Source organism: Procambarus clarkii, chromosome 59, assembly GCF_040958095.1.
Source record: "Procambarus clarkii isolate CNS0578487 chromosome 59, FALCON_Pclarkii_2.0, whole genome shotgun sequence".
Classification (NCBI taxonomy): Eukaryota; Metazoa; Arthropoda; class Malacostraca; order Decapoda; family Cambaridae; genus Procambarus; species Procambarus clarkii.
This window is the reverse complement of record NC_091208.1, coordinates 5,766,747-5,793,400: the sequence shown is the minus strand read 5'-3', so window position 1 is coordinate 5,793,400 and position 26,654 is coordinate 5,766,747. Positions and strand designations below refer to the sequence as shown.

Genomic DNA, 26,654 nt, shown 5'->3' with positions numbered 1-26,654 from the left:
CTCGTCTTGGCAAGTTGTGAAAGACAGGGGTCTTAAGAAGACCTTGGCAAAACCGACAACTAATAGCCTACACCTAAGGACTTTTAACGCATTTGACGTATTAGAGGACGAGTGCTGTGTTGAACCTGTTGTTCAACGAGGTGGCAAAGACAAAGTAACGAGGAGCATTGAAGCGCAGGTTCCTCAAACTGCTCGAAAGGAAAAGGGAGAATCGAAGCGAATTTTGGTTGTGGGAGATTCCCAGGTGAGGTATTTAGACAGAACGTTTTGTGCCAGAGATAGGGGGAACAGATTAAGGGTTTGCTATCCGGGAGCTGGAATTGGTGATATTGTTGGAAACATGAATGATATTATGACAGGGAATGGAAACAAACCCATTATTTGTATTAGCGTGGGAGGAAATGATGTTGGTCGAGTTAGGAGTGAGGAACTAATACAGAGATTCAGGACAGCCATTGAATTACTTAGGAGCAAGGGAGGAATCCCGATCATATGTGGCATTCTTCCAAGAAAGGGAGTAGGAAATGAATGGATATCGAGGGCACTTGGTGTCAATTGCCGGCTGGAAAGATGTTGCAAATCAAATACAATATCTTTCATAGACAACTGGGAACACTTCTATGGAAGAAATGGAATGTATGCTCGTGATGGGGTGCATCTATCGAGAGCTGGGGTTGTTGCTGTTGCGAACTCGTTGGAAGAAGTGGTTAGAGGTGTTTGTTTGGGTTTAAACTGTTAGCTGATAGAGGTATGGGAATTGATTTGGAGGAAGGAGATAATAAAAGTACGTGTTTGTGGGAGAAAGGAATTGGCAAAATGATCAGGGAAAGAGAAGGGCCTCAAAATAACAATTCACTTAGGGTATATTACACTAACAGTAGAAGTCTAAGAAATAAAATTAACGAATTAAAAGCTCTTGTCTGCACAGAAAAAATAGATATTATTGCACTTACCGAAACGTGGATGAATGTAGAAAATGGAGAACTATTAGCTGAATATCAAATAAATGGATTTAAACTATTTCACACAGATAGATATATTAGACGAGGAGGGGGAGTAGCCATATATGTTAGGGACAATTTGAAATGTAGTCTCAAAGAGGGAATCAAAACTGAGCCACACACAGAAACTATTTGGATAAAATTATACGAAAAAGCAAATAATATTATAATAGGAGTTATATATAGGCCACCAAATTTAGACAGAATGGAAGCAAAGCATCTATGGGATGAAATATCTAGGGCATCTAGATCTAACAGTATTTACGTCATGGGTGACTTTAATTTTAGTGGAATAAACTGGTTGAACAAAACAGGGAATAGTGAAGCAGAAGATTTTCTAGAATTAATTGACGATTGCTTTCTTACGCAACACATTAAGGAACCAACACGGGAAAATAATATTTTAGATTTAGTGTTAACTAACAGGGAAACACAAATTAATGACATCGAAATAGGGAGTGAGCTAGGGAACAGTGATCACAAAGAAATCAGATTTAGCATAGAATGGAATAGGCCTGTAGGAGAAAATTCTGTTAAAGTGCCAGATTTTCGAAAAGCTGATTTTAATAGCTTAGAAATTTTTTGGGTCAAATTGATTGGAAAGTCTTGGGTATGGGGTGGGGGCCGGTCTTGGAGCGAGACATGAACCCAGCGATAGGTGACGTAAATGGGGATTTCGATGTGGATTCAATATATAACTTATTTAAGAATATTCTAAACAAAGCACAGGAACGTAGTATACCATACAAATTGAATAGATCGAATACCAATGACCCAAAGTGGATAACAAAGAATTTGAAGAACCTTATAGGTAAAAAGAGAGCTTGGTACAAAAGGATTAAAAATGGTGAGGTCACTTTAGAACAGGAATTCGTACAACTGGTTAGAAATGTTAAAAAAGAGATAAGGAAAGCAAAAAGAAACTATGAAGTTCGCATAGCAGGGCAAGCAAAGACAAATCCTAAAGGTTTTTTTCAGTTATATCGTACTAAGACTAGGGAAAGGATAGGTCCATTAAAAACTGAGACAGGTCAAATAACAGATAGTGATGAAGAGATGAGTAGTATTTTTAATAAATATTTTGTATCTGTATTTACTAAAGAGGAACTTAACAATATTCCTTCAGCCGAACAAGTCTATGTGGGTTGGGACGAGGACAGGTTGACGAGTTTAATAGTTACCAGGGAGGATGTTCTTAAACAAATAGTAAAACTCAAACCAATCAAATCCCCAGGGCCGGATGAAGTGTTTGCCAGGGTACTTAAAGAATGCAAAGAAAAGCTTTGTGACCCACTGTCAACCATATATAATAAATCAACAGAGTCAGGCAGAGTGCCAGAGTTTTGGAAAGTTGCTAATGTGATACCAGTTTTTAAGAAAGGAGATAGATCACTTGCGTCTAACTATCGACCAATTAGCCTAACGTCTATTGTGGGAAAGTTACTCGAATCTATAATAGCAAATAAAATTCGTCTTCATCTTGAAAAACATATGGCCGTTCATGTTTAACAAATTTGTTATCTTTTTATTCTAGCATTGTTGAGGCAGTTGATAGTGGTAAGGATTGCGATGTTGTGTACCTTGACTTTAGCAAAGCTTTTGATACAGTGCCACATGAAAGACTGATTAAAAAGTTAGAGTCTCATGGTATTGGGGGTGCTATATTAAGCTGGATTAAGGCATGGCTATACCAAAGGAAACAGAGAGTTAGTATAAATGGAGTCAAGTCAAAGTGGGAAAATGTTGTAAGTGGAGTGCCTCAAGGCTCTGTCCTGGGACCTCTGTTGTTTATAATATATATAAATGATTTAGATTCAGGTTTGAGTAGCAACATTTGCAAATTTGCCGATGATACGAAAATCGGTAGGGAAATTAATTAGGAGGACTCACTATCACTTCAAGTTGATCTAGATAGGGTTTTGAAATGGTCGAAGGATTGGCAGATGCAGTTTAATGCTGATAAATGTAAAGTTCTGAGGTTAGGTAATGATGATAGGGTTACAAGATACGAGCTAGATGGTGTTGAGATTGCGAAGTCGGATTGCGAAAGGGATCTGGGAGTTATGATTAGTAAGAATTTAAAACAAAAGGATCAATGCATAAATGTTCGTAATAAGGCAAATCGGACACTTGGATTTATTAATCGCAGCGTTAGTAACAAGACACCTGGTGTGGTTCTCAAGCTATATCTTGCTCTAGTCGGTCAGGTGAAGTCACAGTGAGAGGTTGTGTTAACCGGAGCTCCTGAGTGTTGTTATATTATCATTGCAATATGGAAGTTGTAGTTAAGGACCTGGTGACTCTAGTGGGAGCCCTGAGGACAGAGTTGGACTTTCTGCGGGAGGAGGTGCGTCAGCTGAAAGAACAACGAGAAGTAACGAAGGAGGAGACCAGCAGTAAAGGGACCTCGTCTTGGAGAGTTGTTAAAGACAGGGGCCTTAAGAAGACTTTGATAAAGCCGCCTTCAAACGCCATAGCAACTTCTAATTCATTTGACGTTTTGGAGGACGAGTGCTGTGGAGAGACTGTGGATCGCGCAAAAGGGAAAGCAACGAAGAGAAAGGAAGCGCAGGCCCCTCAGAAAGTAAAGGAAGTACCTAAGCAAACATTAGTTGTGGGAGATTCCCAGATAAGGTATTTGGATAGAACGTTTTGTGCTAGAGATAGGGGGAACAGGTTAAGGGTTTGCTATCCCGGAGCTGGCATTGGTGATATTATAAACAACATGAATGATATTATGGCTGGTAATGGGAACAATCCCATTATTTGCATTAGCGTGGGAGGAAATGATGTTGGTCGAGTTAGGAGTGAGGAACTGATTCAGAGGTATAAAACAGCCATAGAGTTAGTTAGGAGCAAGGGAGGAATCCCGACCATATGTGGCATTCTTCCAAGAAAGGGAGTGGGAAATGAATGGATATCGAGGGCACTTGGTGTCAATTGCCGGCTGGAAAGATATTGCAAATCAAATGCAATATCTTTCATAGACAACTGGGAACACTTCTATGGAAGAAATGAAATGTATGCTCGTGATGGGGTGCATCTATCGAGAGCTGGGGTTGTTGCTGTTGCGAACTCGTTAGAAGAAGTGGTTAGAGGTGTTTGTTTGGGTTTAAACTGTTAGTAGATAGAGGTATGGGAATTGATTTGGAGGAAGGAGGTAATAAAAGTATGTGTTTGTGGGAGAAAGGAATTGGCAAAACGATCAGGGAAAGAGAAGGTCCGCAAAATAACAATTCACTTAGGGTATATTACACTAACAGTAGAAGTCTAAGAAATAAAATTAACGAATTAAATGCTCTTGTCTGCACAGAAAAAATAGATATTATTGCACTTACCGAAACGTGGATGAATGTAGAAAATAGAGAACTATTAGCTGAATATCAAATATATGGATTTAAACTATTTCACACAGATAGATATATTAGACGAGGAGGTGGAGTAGCCATATATGTTAGGGACAATTTGAAATGTAGTCTCAAAGAGGGAATCAAAACAGAGCCACACACAGAAACTATTTGGATTGAATTAAACGAAAAAGCTAATAATATTATAATAGGAGTAATATATAGGCCACCAAATTTAGACAGAATGGAAGCAAAGCATCTATGGGATGAAATATCTAGAGCATCTAGATCTAACAGTATTTATGTCATGGGTGACTTTAATTTTAGCGGAATAAACTGGTTGAACAAAACAGGGAATAGTGAAGCAGATGATTTTCTAGAATTAATTGACGATTGCTTTCTTACGCAACACATTAAGGAACCAACACGGGAAAATAATATTTTAGATTTAGTGTTAACTAACAGGGAAACGCAAATTAATGACATCGAAATAGGGAGTGAGCTAGGGAGCAGTGATCACAAAGAAATCAGATTTAGCATAGAATGGAATAGACCAGTAGGAGAAAATTCTGTTAAAGTGCCAGATTTTCGAAAAGCTGATTTTAATAGCCTAAGAAATTTTTTGGGTCAAATTGATTGGAAAGTCTTGGGTATGGGGTGTGGGCCGGTCTTGGAGCGAGACATGAACCCAGCGATAGGTGACTTAAATGGGGATTTCGATGTGGATTCAATATATAACTTATTTAAGAATATTCTAAACAAAGCACAGGAACGTAGTATACCATACAAATTGAATAGATCGAATACTAATGACCCAAAGTGGATAACAAAGAATTTGAAGAACCTTATAGGTAAAAAGAGAGCTTGGTACAAAAGGATTAAAAATGGGGAGGTCACTTTAGAACAGGAATTCGTACAAATGGTTAGAAATGTTAAAAAAGAGATAAGGAAAGCAAAAAGAAACTATGAAGTTCGCATAGCAGGGCAAGCAAAGACAAATCCTAAAGGGTTTTTTCAGTTATATCGTACTAAGACTAGGGAAAGGATAGGTCCATTAAAAACTGAGACAGGTCAAATAACAGATAGTGATGAAGAGATGAGTAGTATTTTTAATAAATATTTTGTATCTGTATTTACTAAAGAGGAACTTAACAATATGCCTTCAGCCGAACAAGTCTATGTGGGTGGGGACGAGGACAGGTTGACGAGTTTAGCAGTTACCAGGGAGGATGTTCTTAAACAAATAGTAAAACTCAAACCAAACAAATCCCCAGGGCAGGATGAAGTGTTTGCCAGGGTGCTTAAAGAATGCAAAGAGGAGCTTTGTGACCCACTGTCAACCATATTTAATAAATCAATAGAGTCAGGCAGAGTGCCAGAGTTTTGGAAAGTTGCTAATGTGATACCAGTTTTTAAGAAAGGAGATAGATCACTTGCGTCTAACTATCGACCAATTAGCCTAACGTCTATTGTGGGAAAGTTACTCGAATCTATAATAGCAAATAAAATTCGTCTTCATCTTGAAAAACATAAATTAATAATTGAGTCGCAACATGGTTTTATAAGTGGCCGTTCATGTTTAACAAATTTGTTATCTTTTTATTCTAGCATTGTTGAGGCAGTTGATAGTGGTAAGGATTGCGATGTTGTATACCTTGACTTTAGCAAAGCTTTTGATACAGTGCCACATGAAAGACTGATTAAAAAGATAGAGTCTCATGGTATTGGGGGTGCTATATTAAGCTGGATTAGGGCATGGCTATACCAAAGGAAACAGAGAGTTAGTATAAATGGAATCAAGTCAGAGTGGGAAAATGTTGTAAGTGGAGTGCCTCAAGGCTCTGTCCTGGGACCTCTGTTGTTTATAATATATATAAATGATTTAGATTCAGGTTTGAGTAGCAACATTTGCAAATTTGCCGATGATACGAAAATCGGTAGGGAAATTAATTCGGAGGAGGTCTCACTATCACTTCAAGTTGATCTAGATAGGGTTTTGAAATGGTCAAAGGATTGGCAGATGCAGTTTAATGCTGATAAATGTAAAGTTCTGAGGTTAGGTAATGATGATAGAGTTACAAGATACGAGCTAGATGGTGTTGTGATTGCGAAGTCGGATTGCGAAAGGGATCTGGGAGTTATGATTAGTAAGAATTTAAAACAAAAGGATCAATGCATAAATGTTCGTAATAAGGCAAATCGGACACTTGGATTTATTAATCGCAGCGTTAGTAACAAGACACCTGGTGTGGTTCTCAAGCTATATCTTGCTCTAGTTAGGCCCCATTTAGATTATGCAGTTCAGTTTTGGTCGCCATATTATAGAATGGATATAAATTCACTTGAACGTGTCCAGCGTAGGATGACTAAGTTAATTCCCCAAATTAGAAATCTTTCATATGAAGAAAGATTAACAAAGCTTAAGTTGCATTCACTGGAAAGGCGAAGAGTTAGGGGTGACATGATAGAGGTTTACAAGTGGATGAATGGACATAACCGGGGGGATATTAATAGGGTATTAAAAGTATCAACACAGGACAGAACACGAAACAATGGATATAAATTGGATAAGTTTAGATTTAGGAAAGACTTGGGTAAATACTGGTTCAGTAACAGGGTTGTTGATTTGTGGAACCAATTGCCGCGTAACATTGTGGAGGTGGGGTCCCTCGATTGTTTCAAGCACGGGTTGGACAAGTATATGAGTGGGATTGGGTGGTTATAGAATAGGAGCTGCCTCGTATGGGCCAATAGGCCTTCTGCAGTTACCTTTGTTCTTATGTTCTTATGTTCTTAGTTAGGCCCCATTTAGATTATGCAGTTCAGTTTTGGTCGCCATATTAAGGAATGGATATAAATTCACTTGAACGTGTCCAGCGTAGGATGACAAGTTAATTCTTAGTTAGGCACCCCACTTACATTTTCCCACTCTGACTTGACTCCATTTATACTAACTCTGTTTCCTTTGGTATAGCCATGCCCTAATCCAGCTTAATATAGCACCCCCAATACCATGAGACTCTATCTTTTTAATCAGTCTTTCATGTGGCACTGTATCAAAAGCTTTGCTAAAGTCAAGGTACACAACATCGCAATCCTTACCACTATCAACTGCCTCAAAACTTAAAAACTACTTATAAGCCTCTATCATGTCACCCCTAACTCTTCGCCTTTCCAGTGAATGCAACTTAAGCTTTGTTAATCTTTCTTCATATGAAAGATTTCTAATTTGGGGGATGAAAGATTTCTAATTTGTGGAACCCCATTTATACTAACTCTCTGTTTTCTTTTATAATAGCCATGCCCTAATCCAGCTTAATATAGCACCCCTAATACTATGAGCTTCTATTTTTTTTAAATTAGTCTTTCACGTGGCACTGTATCAAAAGCTTTGCTAAAGTCAAGGTACACAACATCACAATCCTTACCACTATCAACTGCCTCAACTTTGCTGGAATAAAAAGTTAGCAAATTTGTTAAACATGAACGGCCATTTGTAAAACCATGTTGCGACTCATTTATTAATTTATGTTTTTCAAGTATTTATGTACTTTATTTATACTTTAAGTTGTTTTTATATATCAATATATATAAAAATGATTTAGATTCAGGTTTGAGTAGCAACATTTGCAAATTTGTAGATGATACAAAAATCGGTAGAGAAATTAACACGGAAGAAGACTCACTATCACTTCAAGTTGATCTAAATAGGGTTTTGAAATGGTCAAAAGATTGGCAGATGCAGTTTAATGCTGATAAATGTAAAGTTTTGAGGCTAGGTAATGATGATAGAGTTACAAGATACGAGCTAGTCTGGCAGAGTGCCAGAGTTATGGAAAGTTGCTAATGTGATACCAGTTTTTAAGATGGGGTGCATCTGTCGAGGGATAGATGCACCATATACCATATAAATATATTCAATTTATATGGTATACTACATTCCTGGGCTTTGCTTAGCATATTTTTAATTAGGTTAAATTTTGAATCCACATCGAAAACCCCTTTTACGTCAAGGGTAAATACTTGGGTAAATACGGGTTCGGTAACAGGGTTGCTGATTTGTGGAACCAATTACCTCGTAACTTGGGGGAGGTGGGGTCCCTCGATTGTTTCAAGCGTGGGTTGGACATTTATATGAGTGGGATTAGGTGGTTATAAATAGGAGCTGCCTCTTATGGGCCAATAGGCCGTCTGCAGTTTCCTTTGTACTTATGTTCTCATGTTCTTACATTCTCTAGAAAGGCAAAGATTTAGGGGGTGACATGGTTGAAGTGTTACGTGAGGAGCTAGTGAGGTGTCAAGGTGGATTACAATGGCATGTATTACCTCGAAAAAGCCTTTGAACTGGCTAGCGCCCCAGCTATTCTCTGCTGCCTCATTGACAAAGAGATCAGAGGCAACCTGCTCTCCTGGACCAAAAACTGTCTCATAAACAGAGAAGCAAGAGTGAAACTTCATGGCACAGTCTCTGAGTACAAAAGACATGAAAATGGTACACCGCAAGGAGGTATTCTCAGCCCTCTTCTCTTCAACTGTTTAATGGAAAGAATAATGAGGCTGAAACTCCCACATCACTGCAGGCTGCTAAACTACGCGGACGACTTTGTCATCATCATAAAAGGAAGGGATGCGGCGCGCCTTGCACCCAAATGCTTAGACTGCATCAGTAAAGAGGCAAAACAGATTGGGATCAAACTCAACCCCTCAAAGTCAAAGGCCATGCCCATAGAAATAGCGAAGCCCAACATCCAACTCACAGTACAGGGTCAACCAATAGAATGGGTCGACACCTATCAGTATCTAGGAATCATCCTGGACACACACATGAATTTTAATGCTGAGGTCACTTACTTGAGAGAGCGAACTGCGGCCCGGACGGCAATCCTCAGGTCGCTAACCTCCCTTTCTGGAGGAGCCAATCTGCAAGTCATTCGCACATACTATGTACAGGCAGTCAGATCAGTGATTGATTATGCCGCACCTGCACTCACAAATCTATCACACCAACAGTGGAAAAAGCTTGAAGTTGCCCAAAACAATGCTATGAGAGCTGCACTGGGAGCCCCCATGTGGACCAGGCTTGAAACTCTTAGACTGGAGACGGGTTTGCCCTCTCTACAAGAAAGAATATCACAAAGGACAGCTACAATTATCAGTAAGATAATTATTTCTTCTGATCCAATCCCAGTACGGCAGGCCTTGGTGGTTGGACTAGGCCAAAACAATGGAAACTCTTGGGTTGCAAGAGCAGGAAAAGTCCTAAACAGACTACATTTAAAAAACATGATTCTTGATAGAGAGGGTGATCATCCACACCCAAATTACACTCCTTCCGCGCCGTGGGAAGAGCCTACTTTCAAAATAGTAATAGAAAGTCTCCCAATGAAAAAGGCTGCCTATGATCCGACAATCCTAAGGCGCATAATAGAAGAGCAAATGTATTGCATAGCAGTAGCAGGAGCCACCCACATCTTCACAGACGGATCGGTGGACACAGAAAATGAGAGTGCTGGCGCTGCTCTTTGCACTACCAGCGTACAGGCATATTGGAGACTGGGAGGACTAGTATCATCAACCCAAACTGAGCTGTTTGCCATACAACAGGCATTCGCATATGTGATTGCACAAAACACTCAAAATGCAATCATACACACAGACTCAAAAGCTGCACTTCAAATACTAGGACAAAAACAGTGGAAAGATAATGTGGAAATAATTACCACCATTTTGTATCTTGGAGCAGTCGCTAAAGGCAAAGGACTCAACATAACTTTAAACTGGATCCCATCCCATATTGGAATCCCATTAAATGAAAAAGCTGATGAAATTGCTAAATTGGCAACTCGTCATCCAGTGATACATAAAACAATTCAACCCAGCCTAGAGAACATAAAAAACATCATCACCAAAAAACTCTCACATCTCAACAAAGCCTACCTGCACCAGAGAATAGCTGAGGGTTCGCCATCTGCAACATGGTATCTTCAGGCAACCAAATTAGAAAGGTTAAATATCCCAAAAGGAATCCACAGGGAAATAGCAGTTAGGCTATATAGACTACGTCTAGGTTACAGATGCAACTGGGAGATTGGTGAACCCCGACAGAGAGAGTACATCTTCTGCCAAGCTGTCACAGAAAAGCCATTACTTCACTATCTTCTGGAATGTGAAGCAACCAATGACCTTAGAAGAGCTTTAAGAGTTCCTGAATCATGCAGTGGCCACCCTGAAGCCATCAACACAGCCACTCTCCTGGTCAACAAAGGTGTCCAGCAGCTGGACACCCTCATAAAGACTGTGAAGCAGTATCCTCCCCCGCGATAACAGCTTGATGGTTAAATGCAACCTCAGAATACTGAGAAAAAAAAATTGTACCACTTACGGGCTATTCATGCCCGTGCCACCTCTTGGGTGGCTTAATCTTTATCAATCAATCAGGCATGTATTTCAACAGAGATCAGTGAACGCAAGACACATTAACGTTCTCTGCTGCCTGTCCTCGTTGTTGTTGCTGGGACTCAAGCGTTTGATTCCTGTGATGGATGTCAGTCATGAAAACACGACCGTCGGCAGGAGCCACAATGTTGGATCCTCTCGTTTGGCAACAGCTGCTTCCTCAGACGTTAGGTCGGATAAATCCTGTGACTTAATCATCACTGGCGGTGGTGTTGATCACCAGCAAAGTCTCTTAGAGTCAGACTCTACACGCTCTTCAACCACCAACACTCCTCGGAGGAGAGTTTCCGCTCGGCGCTCTGGACACAGTGGCAGGACGATGGCACTACTGAAAAAGCAGAAAGCCAAAGTCATGGAAGAAATAGAAACTGTCCAAATGAATAGACTACGACTGAAGCATTTCCACGAGGTTGTGATGACGTCGCCAGCTGTAGCGAGTTGTGAGGCCGGTGACGCCCTCTACCTGCAGGAACTGGGAGGGGAGGACACAGACTTGAGGACTGGGTCGGGGAAGGATCACCTCCTTAGTTCTGTTTCAACTAACTCCAGTCAACAAGAGGATGAACACTCTTCACTAAAAGTTGAGCAAGTGGAAGACCTGGAGGAGAGACAGCAGCGGCAGCTGGAAGATCGAGACTATTTAGAAGAACTGGAGCGAGAGCTGGAATGGTCCAGTTGTGATGCCGCAGTAAAATTAGTGTGTAAACAGCAGCTGGAAGCTGGAAATTACGACAACAGTGAACAACTTAAGCGAGAGCGGCAGCTAGAAGCGGGAAATCAGAGCATCAGAGTGCTCCTGGAGGAAGAGTTGTATCAAGAGAGAGAAGAGGCCAAACAACGGAGAAATCTCAGTGAACTGGAGGATCAAATGGAAAAGTTGAGTGTGTCAATGAGCTGCCTTGCTGCTGCTGCTGCTGCTTCACCCCGAGTGCCTACGGAAAATTATTTCAGTGGTGCGTGTCAATTTTAATGGTTCTTGTCAGTACAGCATCCCCAGGATGGGTAGTTAAGCCTACAACACGTCTCTCAACGTGCGTTCCAACTCCCTATCCTTCAACTGTCAAAGACAAGAGTGTGGACAGACATCGTCCAAAAGATCGAGGACTTTCTCTAGTTGATGAAGGTCAATAGTCAACTAAAAATGCAATTTCAAAATAAATGTTACTTTCCTTAATGTTTGTTTTTATTACTCTCAAAATTATTAATCTTTGAAATTTTTCTTTTTGTGAAAACTCTTAACGGCACAAAACCCATAATTAAACATTATTTTATATTACTTTGTCTATGATTAGCATCTAATGACTGCCTTATAATTATAATGTTTATTAGTCACTACATTGGGCGGCCAATTTTACTAATCATGGTAATTAGTTCATTTAGACACATTTTTATCTTTATTGGGAACAACATATGTACAACATAAGAAGCAAAGGACCAAAGCATCAGAACAGTTATACAGAGAACATAATAACACAGGAAACACAAAAGATGAAGTAGACCAGTGCAATTGAACTATACATAAAAGATATTAATATTATACAAATACTTGCAAGTGAGGTGACAGCCACTTACTGGGATGGTGGTAGGTGGTGACTTCCACTCACAGGCAGTGAGTGGAAGTACTAGGATCACTAGGAAGTACAACAACACTAGAAACCACCTAGTGACCAGTAGGTGGTGACTGCCACTGCCACAAAACTGTTCAACGACACTAACATAAAAGAATAAATAAATGTATAAAATATAAAGTTTAAATAGATAAGAATACATTCAAAGTTTGATAATTTGACACTAGTTTGGAAATAGGGCTGCAGACTCGTGGAACAAATTTCCAAGTTACGTCATAAGAGCAGATTCACTGGAAAGTTCGCGTCATTGCTTAGATAAGACGACCAATATGAAGGGTCCGGTGTAATGAGGACCTTCATTGATTGGCCTTTTGTTCTTAAGGACAGGAGAAAGAACGGCTATGAAGACAAAGGCATTAGATAAAAAATAGAGAAGAGATAGAACTGGAGAAGAGAGAAGTGAAGGTGAATGGAGAACAAGAGAAGGATGAAAGGGTTTCCCAGTCCTAGACAAAACACCATCCGAACGATGAAGTAACTCAAAGTAAATCCTCTCTAGTAGATCCTGAGACCCGAGCTTCACAAAAATTGGAGGATTGAGAATAATTTTGTCTAGTTCTGCTGAGAAAGCCGATTATCAAACGAACCAGTTGTGGTCAGAAACAGGTTTACAATCACTCAGTCGTAAGTCTGTAATGCAAGCTTCTAGCCTCTACTAGTCTTGCCATAATAACTGTCACCCTACAGTTATTATGTCACCTTCACTGTAGTCTCCACATGAAGGAAACTGCAGAAGCACTGTTGGCCCGTGCACTGTTGGCCTGGCGGTATTGGCGGGAAGATTTTTAAATAGTTTCCGAAGTCAGCGAAAAATGTTCGAACAAGGTCTTGGAAGGGTTTACCGCAGGCTTACATGAACAAATCCACAAGGGCCGTGACGAGGATTCGAACCTGCGTCCCAGACGCTGCCTTATTTGTGGATTTGTTCATTTGATGCATCACGCAATTGTGATTTCTGTGTGTAATGAGGGTTACATGTGCACCAGGGTGAACCATACAACTGACAGGGGTGATGTTAGTGTGACCAAACCTACCAGTGTGAGGGGTAGCATGAGTTTTTATTTCGGTCAAACCGATAATTCGTTCAAGCTCATAAACATTTCTTTGTAATTTTGTTGAAATTCAACAGTTCATATATTGTCCATAGGCATTATAGCCGCTGAACATTAAGATGGGTCAGAACCTTTTTGTTCAAGACTTTCTCCTCCCTGACATGACTGAGGCCATTACAAATTTCAAAACTGCTTTTTTAGATTCTGTGATGTCTTCTCTTTCATGTTCTCTCTCACAGCTTCCGTCAAAGAGCACACAAGGCCAGCAAATATTCCTCTAGTGCCATAGTGTGTAGACGATTCAGTTACAATAACGTGGCTGAAGATATGACGACCCATGATAGGGAGGTTTCATACAGACTTGAATGCTCTAAGGCCCTTACCCTCGTTCAGGTATTGTCCCATATTTCTTGGGGAGCGGATAGGCGCACTTTCCTCGCTTTACATTCCTCTCTCGTCCCGTCTAAACTCGATTATGGTTGCCCTGCTTACTCGTCTGCTTCTCCTTCTACTCTTCACCGTCTTGATGTTTTGCACCATACTGGGTTGCGCCTCAGCTCTGGTGCCTTTCGTTCGAGTCCCGTCCTCAGCTTGTATGTTGACACTTCCTATCTCTCCAAGACCGTCGTGCTACTGTCTTCGCTATTTTGCACGTTCCTTGCAACATTCTTCCTCTCGCCTCTGTCGTGGTTTAACTTTTACCTCTCCCGTGGTTCCTGTTCCTCTTCACCACCTCTTTCTGTCCGGTTATCTCGCTTACAAGGTTCTCTTTCAGTTCGTATTTCTAATATTTCTCCCTTGTTGTTCCTTCCTTCCTTGCCTCGTGGAGAGTCCCACTTCCGAAGTTTTGTACATCCTTGACCCGCATCACTAAAGCTTTTACCCCTCCTACGGTTCTGAATCGCCTTTTCCTTGAGCACTTTTCTTCACACCTCCATCCTTACCCGTTTCTTCACTCCTCCATCCTTACTCGTTGACAGGATTGTTGGTGTTCTGTTACTGGTAACAAACTGCGTACTTTTAAGAGTAGTGTGTCCTCATGGCCGTCTTCCTACCACCGTAACCGGAGGTGGGAAACGGCTCTGGCGAGGTTGCGTATTGGCCATACTCGCTTAACTCACGGTCACTTAATGGAGCGCCACCCTGCTCCTTATTGTCCAAATTGCATTGTCCCTCTTACGGTCGTGCATGTCCTTGTTGAATGTCCTGACTTCCAGGACGAGCATGTGTCTTGCTTTCCGACCGTCTCTCGCGGTCACTTGTCCCTTGATAGAATTCTTGGTGAATCGGATACTTCTGATATCGTTCGCCTTATGCGTTTCTGTTCTCGTATTGGCATCCTTGGTGATGTTTAGCGCCCTTTGATTATTCTGCGCATTTGATGGTGCTACATAGCCTTCCCGGTTTGGTGCCTTCTTTTGATAATTATTTACTTCATACATATACATACACGAACACCAGCACACAAAATGAAATACATGGCGTCAACAGATGGTCTGTGAAGTAGCTACTGGATATATTAACCCAGTGGTTACGAGACTGGGAGGTAAAAAGAAACAAGGCAGACATGATAACGACATACAAGATTCTAAGGGTAATTGGCCAAGTAGTCAGAGAAGCAGCGATCAAAGTGAGGAACAGTAGAATGAGGGACATATTTGGAAACTGGTGACCCAAATGAGTGCACACAAATATGAAAGTAATTAGAAAACTTGTCGACTAAGATCAACATGGCAAAGAACACAAAGTCGACAGCTAAAATAAAGAAACTTCTAAATTAATATTCTTCTCATTTATTTTCTTTTAAATAATCTGATGAAAGTTAATTCTCATACTTCTGATTCCAGCCAGACAACCTCCTCTCAGACAACAGCTTCCCTCTAAAGGTTGTTCCAGTATACGGACTTGTCTTTGAAGTGAGATGCACATTCACTCCATCCTCGTCTGAATCTATTACCGCTCGACCTTTCTGTGTGGGACAATGCTCTTAGCGAGAGAAGAAGAGAGAGAGAGAGAGAAGGATGTGAGAGAGAGACGGTGGGATGTGAGAGAGAGAGAGAAGGATGTGAGAGAGAGACGGTGGGATATGCCAAAGACAAGCACATTGTACTCTTTTATTACGACAAACAGAGTCGTATTTTACTTGTATTCGGATTCTTCTATTCTGGGAGCATATTTTCGTGGTATGGCGCTCTCTCCTGATAGTTCCCTTCCCTTTTTCTTCGTGGCCGTGTTTTTCTATTAGTGCGTGCATGATAACCAGAGGATCACGGCTTCGTGGTGTTTGCTTCCACTCAGTGCACTTTAGGACACTGGAGGCCCTGGTGGTCCCTCGTCTCCGGTGTCGGTCCTAGTGACTCTACATTGTTGTTTTTGATTGTTTAATGTGCACCCCATACCCATCCTGTGAGCGGTAGCGCAAAAAAGCATTACAGAGGGCACAAAAGGTGTTTATCAGACCTCATCTTAGATTATTACATAAACAATTTCATCTATCCTTCACACCTTATAGTTACAATGTCAGCTAGTTACAGAGAATGTTCTATTTCAAGAGCTATATATTTACAGTAAGTCATTATACATTAATGGTAGGTCTTATCGCTAATACATAATAGTTTGACCAATGGAGATATTACAGAGTCATAGGGGAGCTGCTGTTTATTATTAGTCTTCACAATACATATTGTGAAGATACATCTTGTCTTGTTTCTTCATCTCATATGTTCATCTACTGGAAGCGAAATATGGATACAGTGCATGGATTTCAGGTAATTTATACATGGTAATAAGATAGGTTACCATATCATACAGCGTGAGTTTAGATTTATCTCTAAATGGCTCAATTTTACTACAATCCAAGATATAGTGTTCGAGTGTGTCCCTGTCTTTGTCCACACACTTTACACTTTACTTCATCTAGATCCCTATACAGGCCGAACTGCCAGAGATACTTGTAGCCAAGTCTCATACGAGCTGTGACAACGTCTGTTAGTCTACAGTCATAAATCCTCTTCCAATTGAGGGGTTGACATTTTTCTAAAAATAGAGTTAAAGGCGAACAAATCCACAAGGGCCGTGACGAGAGTTCGAACCTACGTCCGAGAGGATCCCAGACGCTGCCTTAATCGACTGAGCTACGACATGGTAAAAGAATTGCAACCGAGAAATCATCCTGATTTACCAACGGATCCTGCAGTCTCCCTGAGACACGGATCGAGATAGGCTGTTCGGGAATTGCGTAAAACCCTTGTTTGTGCCTCGGAGAGACTGCAGGGGGGGGAGGGGAGGGAAGTTGCCACCTACCAGTTGAAGGCCTGACTCACGTGCATCTTGAAAACATTACACTCCACATTTTATAAGGAATTTTTAATTAAAAGCTTTTTGACAAGTGCTATCCCAGACTGATCTTGAAACGAATGAAGGGCGACATACTACTCTGACGTGTTTATAGGAGATCAACAATTTTCTACTTGAGGTAAATCAGCATCCCAAGGGAATTTCCCTGTTAAAAATTGTTTAACATGCCACTTAGATAATGGGCGGCGAGGTCAACTTCTGACTCCTACATATCTTAAGGAGGGGAGGAAGAAGCTAGGAAGGGTGAGTGAGAGAGGGGGAGAGCTAATTTTTCTTGTGGTTTCTTGCCCATGACTGGTCAATGGGATGTTTCCATTAAGATGTTTGCAACCAAAATAAACTCGTCAATACTTCAAAGACTCTGCAGATGGCCAAAGGTGGCCTGGGGTCTGTCTTCTCCCGAAGGGTAGGTTTCCTTGATTGTTTAAAGTACGGATGGAGTGGAGGGAGCAAAAGTCAGCACAATTGGTGTAGAGAGCGCAATAATCAGCATAAGGGAAAGTGGAGAGTGTCTGATAATTCCCCCTTATACCGTACATTGCTTCCTCCACTCCTGTGTAAAGCATGTCCTTTGTTAAACATCGCAGGCAAGGAAGCCGAAAAAACACACACAATCCGTGTATCAACAATCGAGGCTATACTTGCTGGAGTGCAGATATGCTCATCTTTGCTGGGGGGTCTTTATCACTGGAGAGATGCCGTTGGTTTCCATGGTACTTACGCGGCCAATGTTCAAAAGTTTTCACACTTGGACCAACTTAGTCGGCAACACGCTTGCACGCGCTCTCTCAGGAGACATTTGCGAGCTCCTTGTCCGATTCTGAACATGTATAGTGGGGCGTCTTTTTTCATTACAACGGTGTTATCTCTCACTCTCGTTCGTTCTCTCTTTCTTTCTCTTTCTTGATCTTTCTTTTGCTTTTTTACCTTTCTCTCCTTTCTCTCTCCTTCTCACATACTTTATACTTCTGCTCAATAAATTAAGAATATTGATGATAAAATACTACAAGCAAAGTAGTTACATTCAACATCAGTTCATTTTGCATATTAAACTATTAAATTTATATTTTTAATCAGCGAATTCTCTATTTAATGTTAGGCAGCACTTGCAATGGATCAGGGTGATGTTGGAGCCGACTGTATGAGAGAGCCTTAATGTGCTTGGTTGACATGATCTCACGAGTACCGACGTAGTCGCGAGAAAACATTCCAAGTGATAGTCAATCGTCTGGTTGCCTATGAATCCACAAGGGCCGTGACGAGAGTTCGAACCTACGTCCGAGAGGATCCCAGACGCTGCCTTAATCGACTGAGCTACGACATGGTAAAAGAACAGCAACCGAGAAATCATCCATCATAGTCAATCTTCTGGTTGCCTTTGAAGTTAGGAAAGGTTAGAAACCTTGCTAACATTTGTATAACAGCAAAGCCGCCGATGTCTCCTCGGTATAGAAGGCTGTGTTGAACTGCCAGCAAGAGTGACGTGTCATATTAGAGAGTGGTGCACACTGAAGATGTAAATAAACATGTTGTGCATGTACCATTTGCCAACCACTGCTGTCGAGCAAGTATGATAAAGGTGTTGACCAAACCACACAGTAGAAAGTGAAGGGACGACGACGTTTCGGTCCAACCTGGACCATTCTCAAGTCGATTGTGAATATTTCAGTCACGTTATTGTGACTCCTCGTCTGCACATGATAAAGGTCTTAGTGCTGCTAGTATATCTGTATTGTATTTGTGATACAGTTTTTCCACGATATGTGATGCATTATGAAGAGACATATCACCATGTTCACCAAGAAGTAGACTATGGAAAAGGGTGTGAGAATCCCATATAAGACGATAATAAAGGGTTCAGAATTGCATGTAAACAGAGTTCAGAATTACACGGCTCCAGCTTTTTCAAACTCTCGAACAAATAAGCAGAAGTTGACGATATGGAATTAGTGAAAAAGTGTTTTCTAATGTCATATGTGATAGGGATGCAATTTGTCTGGTTATGGTTATGTTGTGGCTGAGGGTGTGGAGGCTGGTGTTGATGTTGTTCAGGGCCTTGTTGAGGTTGGTGATGCAGTGCCTGGTTATGGTTATGTTGTGGCTGAGGGTGTGGAGGCTGGTGTTGATGTTGTTCAGGGCCTTGTTGAGGTTGGTGATAAACATAATATAAAAAAAAGCAGTGCTATCTATTGAACATAATAACAACACACAAACGCTATGCTAAATATGTTATGATTTCCACTTCAATGTTTCCGGTTGCATTAATAAGTTAAATTTTTATGAATTTAATTTTTTTTTTAATTTTGATTTAACTTTTTTCTGTGACATTGTGTGGCAATTGAGCTGTGTTGTTTACCACACCGTTCATTCCATAAGAATAAGTATAAACACCACACTTGTGACAGGTAAAAACATTTTTTTTTTAAGAAACAGCGCCATCTGTTGTACGTAAGAGCCCTACACACTATAATAAATGTTACGATTCCATTTCAGTCGTTCCGATTGCAATACCAAATTAAATTTTCATTGATTTTTATTTATTTTCATTTTTATTTAATTATTTTGTGTGATATTGCTTTGAAATTTAGCTGTGTTGTTTATCATATTGTTTATTTCGTGAGTATATGTATAGATGCCACACCTGTGACAGGTAAAAACATTAATTTTTGAAAAACAGCGCCATCTGTTGCGCGTTAGAGCAATTCACGCTATACTAAATATGTTACGATTCCTTTTCATTGTTTCCAATATCATTAATAAATTGAATTTTCATAGATTTTGAATTATTTTATTTTTGATTTATGTATTTTGTGTGACATTGCATTGGAATTTAGCTTTGTTGTTTAGCATACCGTGCATTTTGTGAGAATAGTTTTTTTTTTTTCATTTCGTTTTCTTTTTTTTTCTTTTATTTCAGTGATAGGAACTGAAATAGGATAGGATCATTTGATGTTTCCGATTTTCTAATGGGAACATCAGCTCATTTGGGAATGCATCGAACGAGGAAGTGAGGGATGGTGGAGAGGATGAGGGGACAGGAGTGGGGGATGGTACTGAGGACGACGGGGACAAGGTAGGGGGTAATGGTGAGGAGGACGAGGGGACGAGGGAGTTGGGGATGGTGGGGACGAGGAGACAGGGGAATGGAGAATAGTGGGAAGGACAAGGGGACAGGAGAGTGGTGGATGGTGTGGAGGACGAGGGAACAGAGCATTGGGGAAGGGAAGGGGGGCCGGTGTTGGAAATTTCCAACAGTTATTCTCATCCCTAATACAACAGGATGTATTTCCTGTATTAGACTTCATACACATCTAATATTCAATTACTAATCCTTAGTACAATGGGATGTACTTCCTGTACTAAGTGTAATAATTAACTAACACAACTAATATGTAGTTTAGTATTGTAGAATTTACTGTATTAGGTTGTGGAACATCATGTAATTTCTCCTAGAATTGTGTAGTGTTGCGTCAGCCACGCAAGGAGATAAAATTTCCACATACCAGTAGATTTAACACCAATGTAACCATTTACTTTCCTTTATTAGGAATAATAATTTAGTAATAGGTTTACTTATAGTATACAACAGTTTACTGGAATTCCTGTAACCAGCTTGATCGCTGTTCCAGTAAATAACATCATAATCTAAAATTATTTCCAGCACAAAGTTATATGTGCAGTCTATATTAACTGACTTGCACTGTGAGAATTAAAACATCACCGCATAAAGTATTTATTTAAACCATCAAGAGTGTTCATAAACGCCCCTTTCCCTATTTAGCTTTAATAATTAAATATAATTTATGCTCGAACCCTCACGGTGAGCTTTTGCGCATGCGCAACATTCGGGAAGGAGGAGAGGGGACTCTCGCCATATTCGATCAACAAGCGTGAAGATGTTCCGTAAGCGGTCCAACAAATCTTATCATCCAGACGGCATCCGAACATCCTTAGATGCCAGATTGAGGACGCAGCTTACCAGAATCACGGACACCAGTTCAGCAGGCATTTTACCTTTTATTAATATTTATAGAGCTCTTAAATATGATTAATATAGGTAGCCATGTTGTCACGCTGCGGGCATACAAAAAATTCCATGTAAGTGCAGCTCTTTCCCCTCCAAATATTTAGATATTACCTTATATGTGTGTGACTGCTAGTTTGGGGTGGAAATTACGGAATTATCATTATTGCAGCATGGTGTAACACCCTTGAGGAAGCATGTGACTGCCATACCCTCATATGCTCCAAGTATCACTATCTCAAACTGTTTCCAGACTGGCGTACAGTGGACTGCATCTACGTCCCTCTGTCACAGCTGAGATTTAATCAGTTTTCGTTGTAGATAGTACCTTATTATTCAGAGTCCATATATATATATATGTCTGATACTGCCTTTTATGCATTATTAATCTTCACATTGCAGTAGTATTTCTTGTATTACCTATTTTACTCATTATCTATGTGTGTGCATATTATACTCATTATTATTATTGCATAATATATGTTACACATAGATTAATCTTATAGAATACCCCCCCCCCCAAAAAAAAAATGTGTCATGGGAGGCTGGCTCTAGAATTATATAATTTACAGTCATTGCTTAATAGAATTTATTCACATATAATCATAGATCTATAAGCCATTGATTTTCTCATTTCATTACTCATTCTGGTCCTTCGAGCTATCTTAGAATTAATAATTATTTTGCATTCTTAAAATTATACATTTTATCAGTATTATACTGGAGCCAGAATTCCCCACATATTTTATGGTCCTTCGAACCTAGATAGTCTAGTTAACTAGACTATAATTACGAACTAGTATAATCAGTAGAATATAGCCAGAAGTTAGGCTTTCTACAATTCATTATTCATTTCTCATCCCTGATAACATTATACTCTTTAATTAGGGAGTATTATCAGGGGCTAGGATAGAATTTATGGCAGCATATTTGCCACTCTCATAGAATTTACGGCAGCATATCTGCCACTCATAGAATCCATGACAGCATACCTGCCACACATACAGAATTACGGCAGTAAAATATCTGTCATATATATAATCATTTATAGTAGTAGAATAATTGTCATACACATATAATCACTTGTATATACTCTATATAACTCAAAAATTATAAAAAGCCAAAAACATAGCACTATCATGAAACTGCACATCAGTAATATATAGCATTTTATGCCAATCCATGTAGATTAGAATTCTTATGCTGGAATTGTACTTTGTAGTGTACAACTCTAGCCTAACTCATTATTACTAGCCAACCTAGATAGGTAGGATTATTAGTAGACTAGCATTGTACAAGGCAGTACAACCTAGTCAACATTTATTATTGTGCAAACCCAAGTCAGGGTAGGACTTATCATTATTTTACACAAATTGTGTTTTTATATCATATTATATATATTTACTGTGTACATTTTGAGTGTTATTGAAGTGGCACTAACCATCCAAAGCTGATTATGAGGAGCTAAGCAGAGGAATTCCTGTAGAAACACTGAAATACCACTCAAATATTAGCTGTTTACTATTAGGTAGGTAAGCTAACCTCTACGTGAGGTAGGATTCACATAGCCTAACTAAAGAATCAGATATTAGGCTACTCACATCTGTACTGGTTCCACTTATATAGGAATCAGTACACCAGTTATTTTCATTACCAAACCATGGCATCAACTAAGCCAAAGTCCACAGGCAGTGCACCAGAAGAAATGTCCAGCAACTGCTTATTATATTTTAGATCATACACGAGTCACAAAAGCCATGTGACTAGACAGTTGAATAAGTGTGGTTAGCTGGTACAATCAGGTGCCACAGCCAAAGTATTAGAAAATCTCATAGAGACGGCCAAGCAAAAGTTGCAAAGAACAAATGAGGCTGCAGATGACTATCTCAGAGTCCTCATGCAACAGGATGCTGAGCCGGATCAACTAGATACCTTCCATGTCGAGATGGAGAAGTTTGAGGAGGGTACCCAAGATCATCTAAATAGATTAACACAATCTCTAGAAAAATTGCAGAGCAACTCAGTTTCTCAAAATACTCTAACCACAAGTGAAACTAATAAATCGGAGACACTCCAGGAAGTTCGTCTCCTACAATTGATCTCCCTCACTTCCATGGTGGAGATGATGAGAATTTCGAAAGCTATTGGAAAACATTCGACTCCTTAGTAAACTCCAAGAAATCTATTAGCAAACCTAATAAATTCCTCTATTTGCAAAGTACCCTAGAGGGTGAAGCAGAAGCAGTTGTCGAACACCTAGTCCCTAGTGATGAGGACTTCGATACTGCTATTCAGTTACTAGAAGTTAATTACAGCAATAAAGAAATTGCTATTGCTAATCTTTATTATAAGTTAAGAGCGATACCTACACCAGATACCACCCCTGAAGCTCTACAAGAATTTAGGCTCCAGGTAGAGTCTCTAATTAAAGCTCTATGTGTCAAAGCAGATGTACCTAAAGCAGAATGGGTATTGAAATTAGAAATACAGAGTAAGTTTCCTAAGGAGATTCTAGCAGCCATCTGTTCCTATTGTAGAACAGATATCCTATCCTTAGATGAAATTTTCGAGGGATTAAGGATAACAATTAATCGACTGAGAGCTAAATATCTGACACTGACAAATCAACCACTGATAAACTAGTCAAATCCAAAGGCACCTCCAAACAGCCTAATAAATCTAAAACTGCTACTTCCACTCGAAAATGGAAGAATACTACAGTAGGTACCTACACTATTAGCCCTTCGAAACCTGTAGTCCATAAGTCACCCAAGTTAGTGACCCCTACATCTACTACAGGAGGGAGATGCTGTCTCTTTTGCCAAGAGAGTCATACTATTTATCAGTGTCAAAACTTTCCTGATCGCGTTTCTAGGATAAAGTGCCTCACGGAATTGCACAAGTGCACCAGGTGCTTATTGCAACACGATCCTAATACATGCACCACCCCATTACACATATGTAACAGGTGCCACCAGGATCAACATCATTCAGCGTTGTGTGGAGTTGATAGGCCAAAATCACCAAAACTCCAGGTGGAACAGGATACTTCCACCATTGTGCAGTGTTGTATGGTGCGACAAGAGGTTAAGGTGCTTAACACCAAGTCTCGTAATAATGCCGTATTACCTGCTGCACAACTACAATTAAATAGTAAGAATTCTAGAATCACTACAAGAGGTCTATTCGACCAAGGATCCCAGAGAACGTTCATCACTCAACAAGCAGCTAACAAGCTGAAACTTAAACCCTTGTGTAATGTGACATTGAACATATCAGGATTCCTAGCAGATACTGGACCTCAAGAATTTGAAGTAGTACAACCACTAGTACGCCTAGGCGATTATGTCCGACCTGTTAAGGCCATAGTAGTTGATCACATCCCTCTTGACATGTATGCCAAAGGTCTAAGAGACAGCCAAATTTTTACTGAAAAATAGAATCAAGTTGGCTGACTCCAAGATAACGTCTGACCACCTCACCAATGTAGATCTATTAGTAGGGGCAGACCATTATTATCAGTTCATTACTGGAACTACAAACTAGCATGGAATGAACTTGTTGAATTCAGCAGGAGGCTACTTACTTACAGGTAGAGTCTTGAACCTGAGGAAGCCTATGCCAGCTGACAACCAACATTAATTCCAGATTGAGTCTGGTACAATTAATACTAGCCGAGTTCGTTTCTATGGATCTCAGTGGATAAGTCAGTGGTCTGTAGCTAAGAATTGGCTGCAGGTCACCGCAACAAATACCATTGACCCCACTGTAGAACCAGAACTATTCTCGACAGTAATAATTGACCACATTCAGTCTTCATAGCATTTCATAACATCTTATCGTATTTATCATACCTTAGGTAAGTCTTCTGGAGAAGACAGCATTTATAGTATTTTAGGTAAGTCTTCCAGAGAAGACTGCATTTATATCAAGACGTCTGGACAGGATTTAGTAATCCATTTAATATGATACACCTGCAGGGTTGTATCAGTTTTGTTTGAGCTTCTTCTCCTTTCTTGTCTCTGCCCACAAGCATCTTAGAGACAGTTTGGAGAAGTATCTTAGCGGAAGCAAAATTGAACTTTGCAACAGCCTGTCTGTGAACATTTACCAGAAGACTATTAGAAGCGAAACAAATTGTTTCTCATAATAGAATAAACTCATCTTATCTTTCTCCAGATTGAGTCTGGTACAGTTATTACTAGCCGAGTTAGTTTCTATGGATCTCAGTGAATTAATCAGTGACTAGCAGCCTAAACCGGTTCACGTCACAGCGACACGTCATTGACCCACTGTAGACCCAGAACTATTCTCGACAGTAATAATTGACCACATTCAGTCTTCATATAGGTTATCATGTACTTAATTATAGTTCCAGAGAGTTATAGTACTGTAACTTAATGTATATAAACCGAATAGGTTTATTACTCATTTAGAATCTTTAGGTTGCTATAGGTGTTTAGTTATACTTTCAGAGAAGTTATAGCACTGTAACCTAATGTATATAATTCGCATTTACCCTCTACTTAGGTAGATTAGGGACATTAGTTGGTGTCAGCTGAATGCAAGTTAAATCTGTACTTACTAAAGCATACCACGGACTGCATTTATAGACTGATGCTCAGATACTCCGTTCTCTATTTTATCTAGAATTTAGTTATTATTATTACATAGCCTAAATTACTTTGTGCAGCAAGAACTACACCTTAGGCTAAATTTAATCTTGTATAAACACTTGGAATTTCTCATTTGATGTTGAGGTGATTTTTGAGTCTGCAGTGATCAGTTAGTGTCTAGTAATTCATCTAGTTACATGTCACTGCGACCCCAGACACTACTCTCACTGTAGATTCAGTATCTCCTTGATCTCAAAGAGACATAGAATAATTAATCATTACATATATGTACCCGTGATAACAGATTATACCTGTCACACAGATCCGGGACATTCGTTATGTACATACTAACCTACCAACATATAAGAATGTAATTTCAGGGAAAGGGAATAGGTACGTTAGTACATAACATTGAACTACGACCCGTAATTTCCCGCCCCGGATTTATGTTGGAAATTTCCAACAGTTATTCTCATCCCTAATACAACAGGATGTATTTCCTGTATTAGGCTTCATACACATCTAATGTTCATTTTCTAATCATTAGTACAATGGGATGCACTTCCTGTACTAAGTGTAATAATTAACTAACACTACTAATATGTAGTTTATTACTGTAGAATTTACTGTATTAGGTTGTGGAACATCATGTAATTTCTCCTAGAATTGTGTAGTGTTGTGTCAGCCACGCAAGGAGATAAAATTTCCACATACCAGTAGATTTAACACCAATGTAACCATTTACTTTCCTTTATAAGGAATAATAATTTAGTAATAGGTTTACTTTTAGTATACAACAATTTACTGGAATTCCTGTAACCAGCTTCATCGCTGTTCCAGTAAATAACATCATAATCTGAAATTATTTCCAGCACAAAGTTATATGTGCAGTCTATATTAACTGACTTGCACTGTGAGAATTAAAACATCACCACATAAATTATTTATTTAAACTATCAAGAGTGTTCATAAACGCCCCTTTCCCTATTTAGCTTTAATAAATAAATATAATTTACGCTCGAACCCTCACGGTGAGCTTTTGCGCATGCGCGACATTCGGGAAGGCGAGGGGACTCTCGCCATATTCGATCAACAAGCGTGAAGATGTTCCGTAAGCGGTCCAACAAATCTTATCATCCAGATGGCATCCGAACATCCTTAGTTGCCAGATTG

The 26,654-nt window shown here is 39.8% G+C and overlaps 1 protein-coding gene across 1 annotated transcript; it reads left to right on the top strand.

The window, feature by feature from the left end:
• Positions 1-10,886: 10,886 nt before the first annotated feature.
• On the top strand, positions 10,887-23,032 carry LOC138353661 (myosin-9-like). Its single transcript, XM_069306845.1, has 3 exons — positions 10,887-11,757; positions 18,591-18,665; positions 22,668-23,032. The coding sequence occupies exons 1-3, from the start codon at positions 10,887-10,889 to the stop codon at positions 23,030-23,032; spliced, it is 1,311 nt and encodes a 436-aa protein (XP_069162946.1).
• Positions 23,033-26,654: the final 3,622 nt, after the last annotated feature.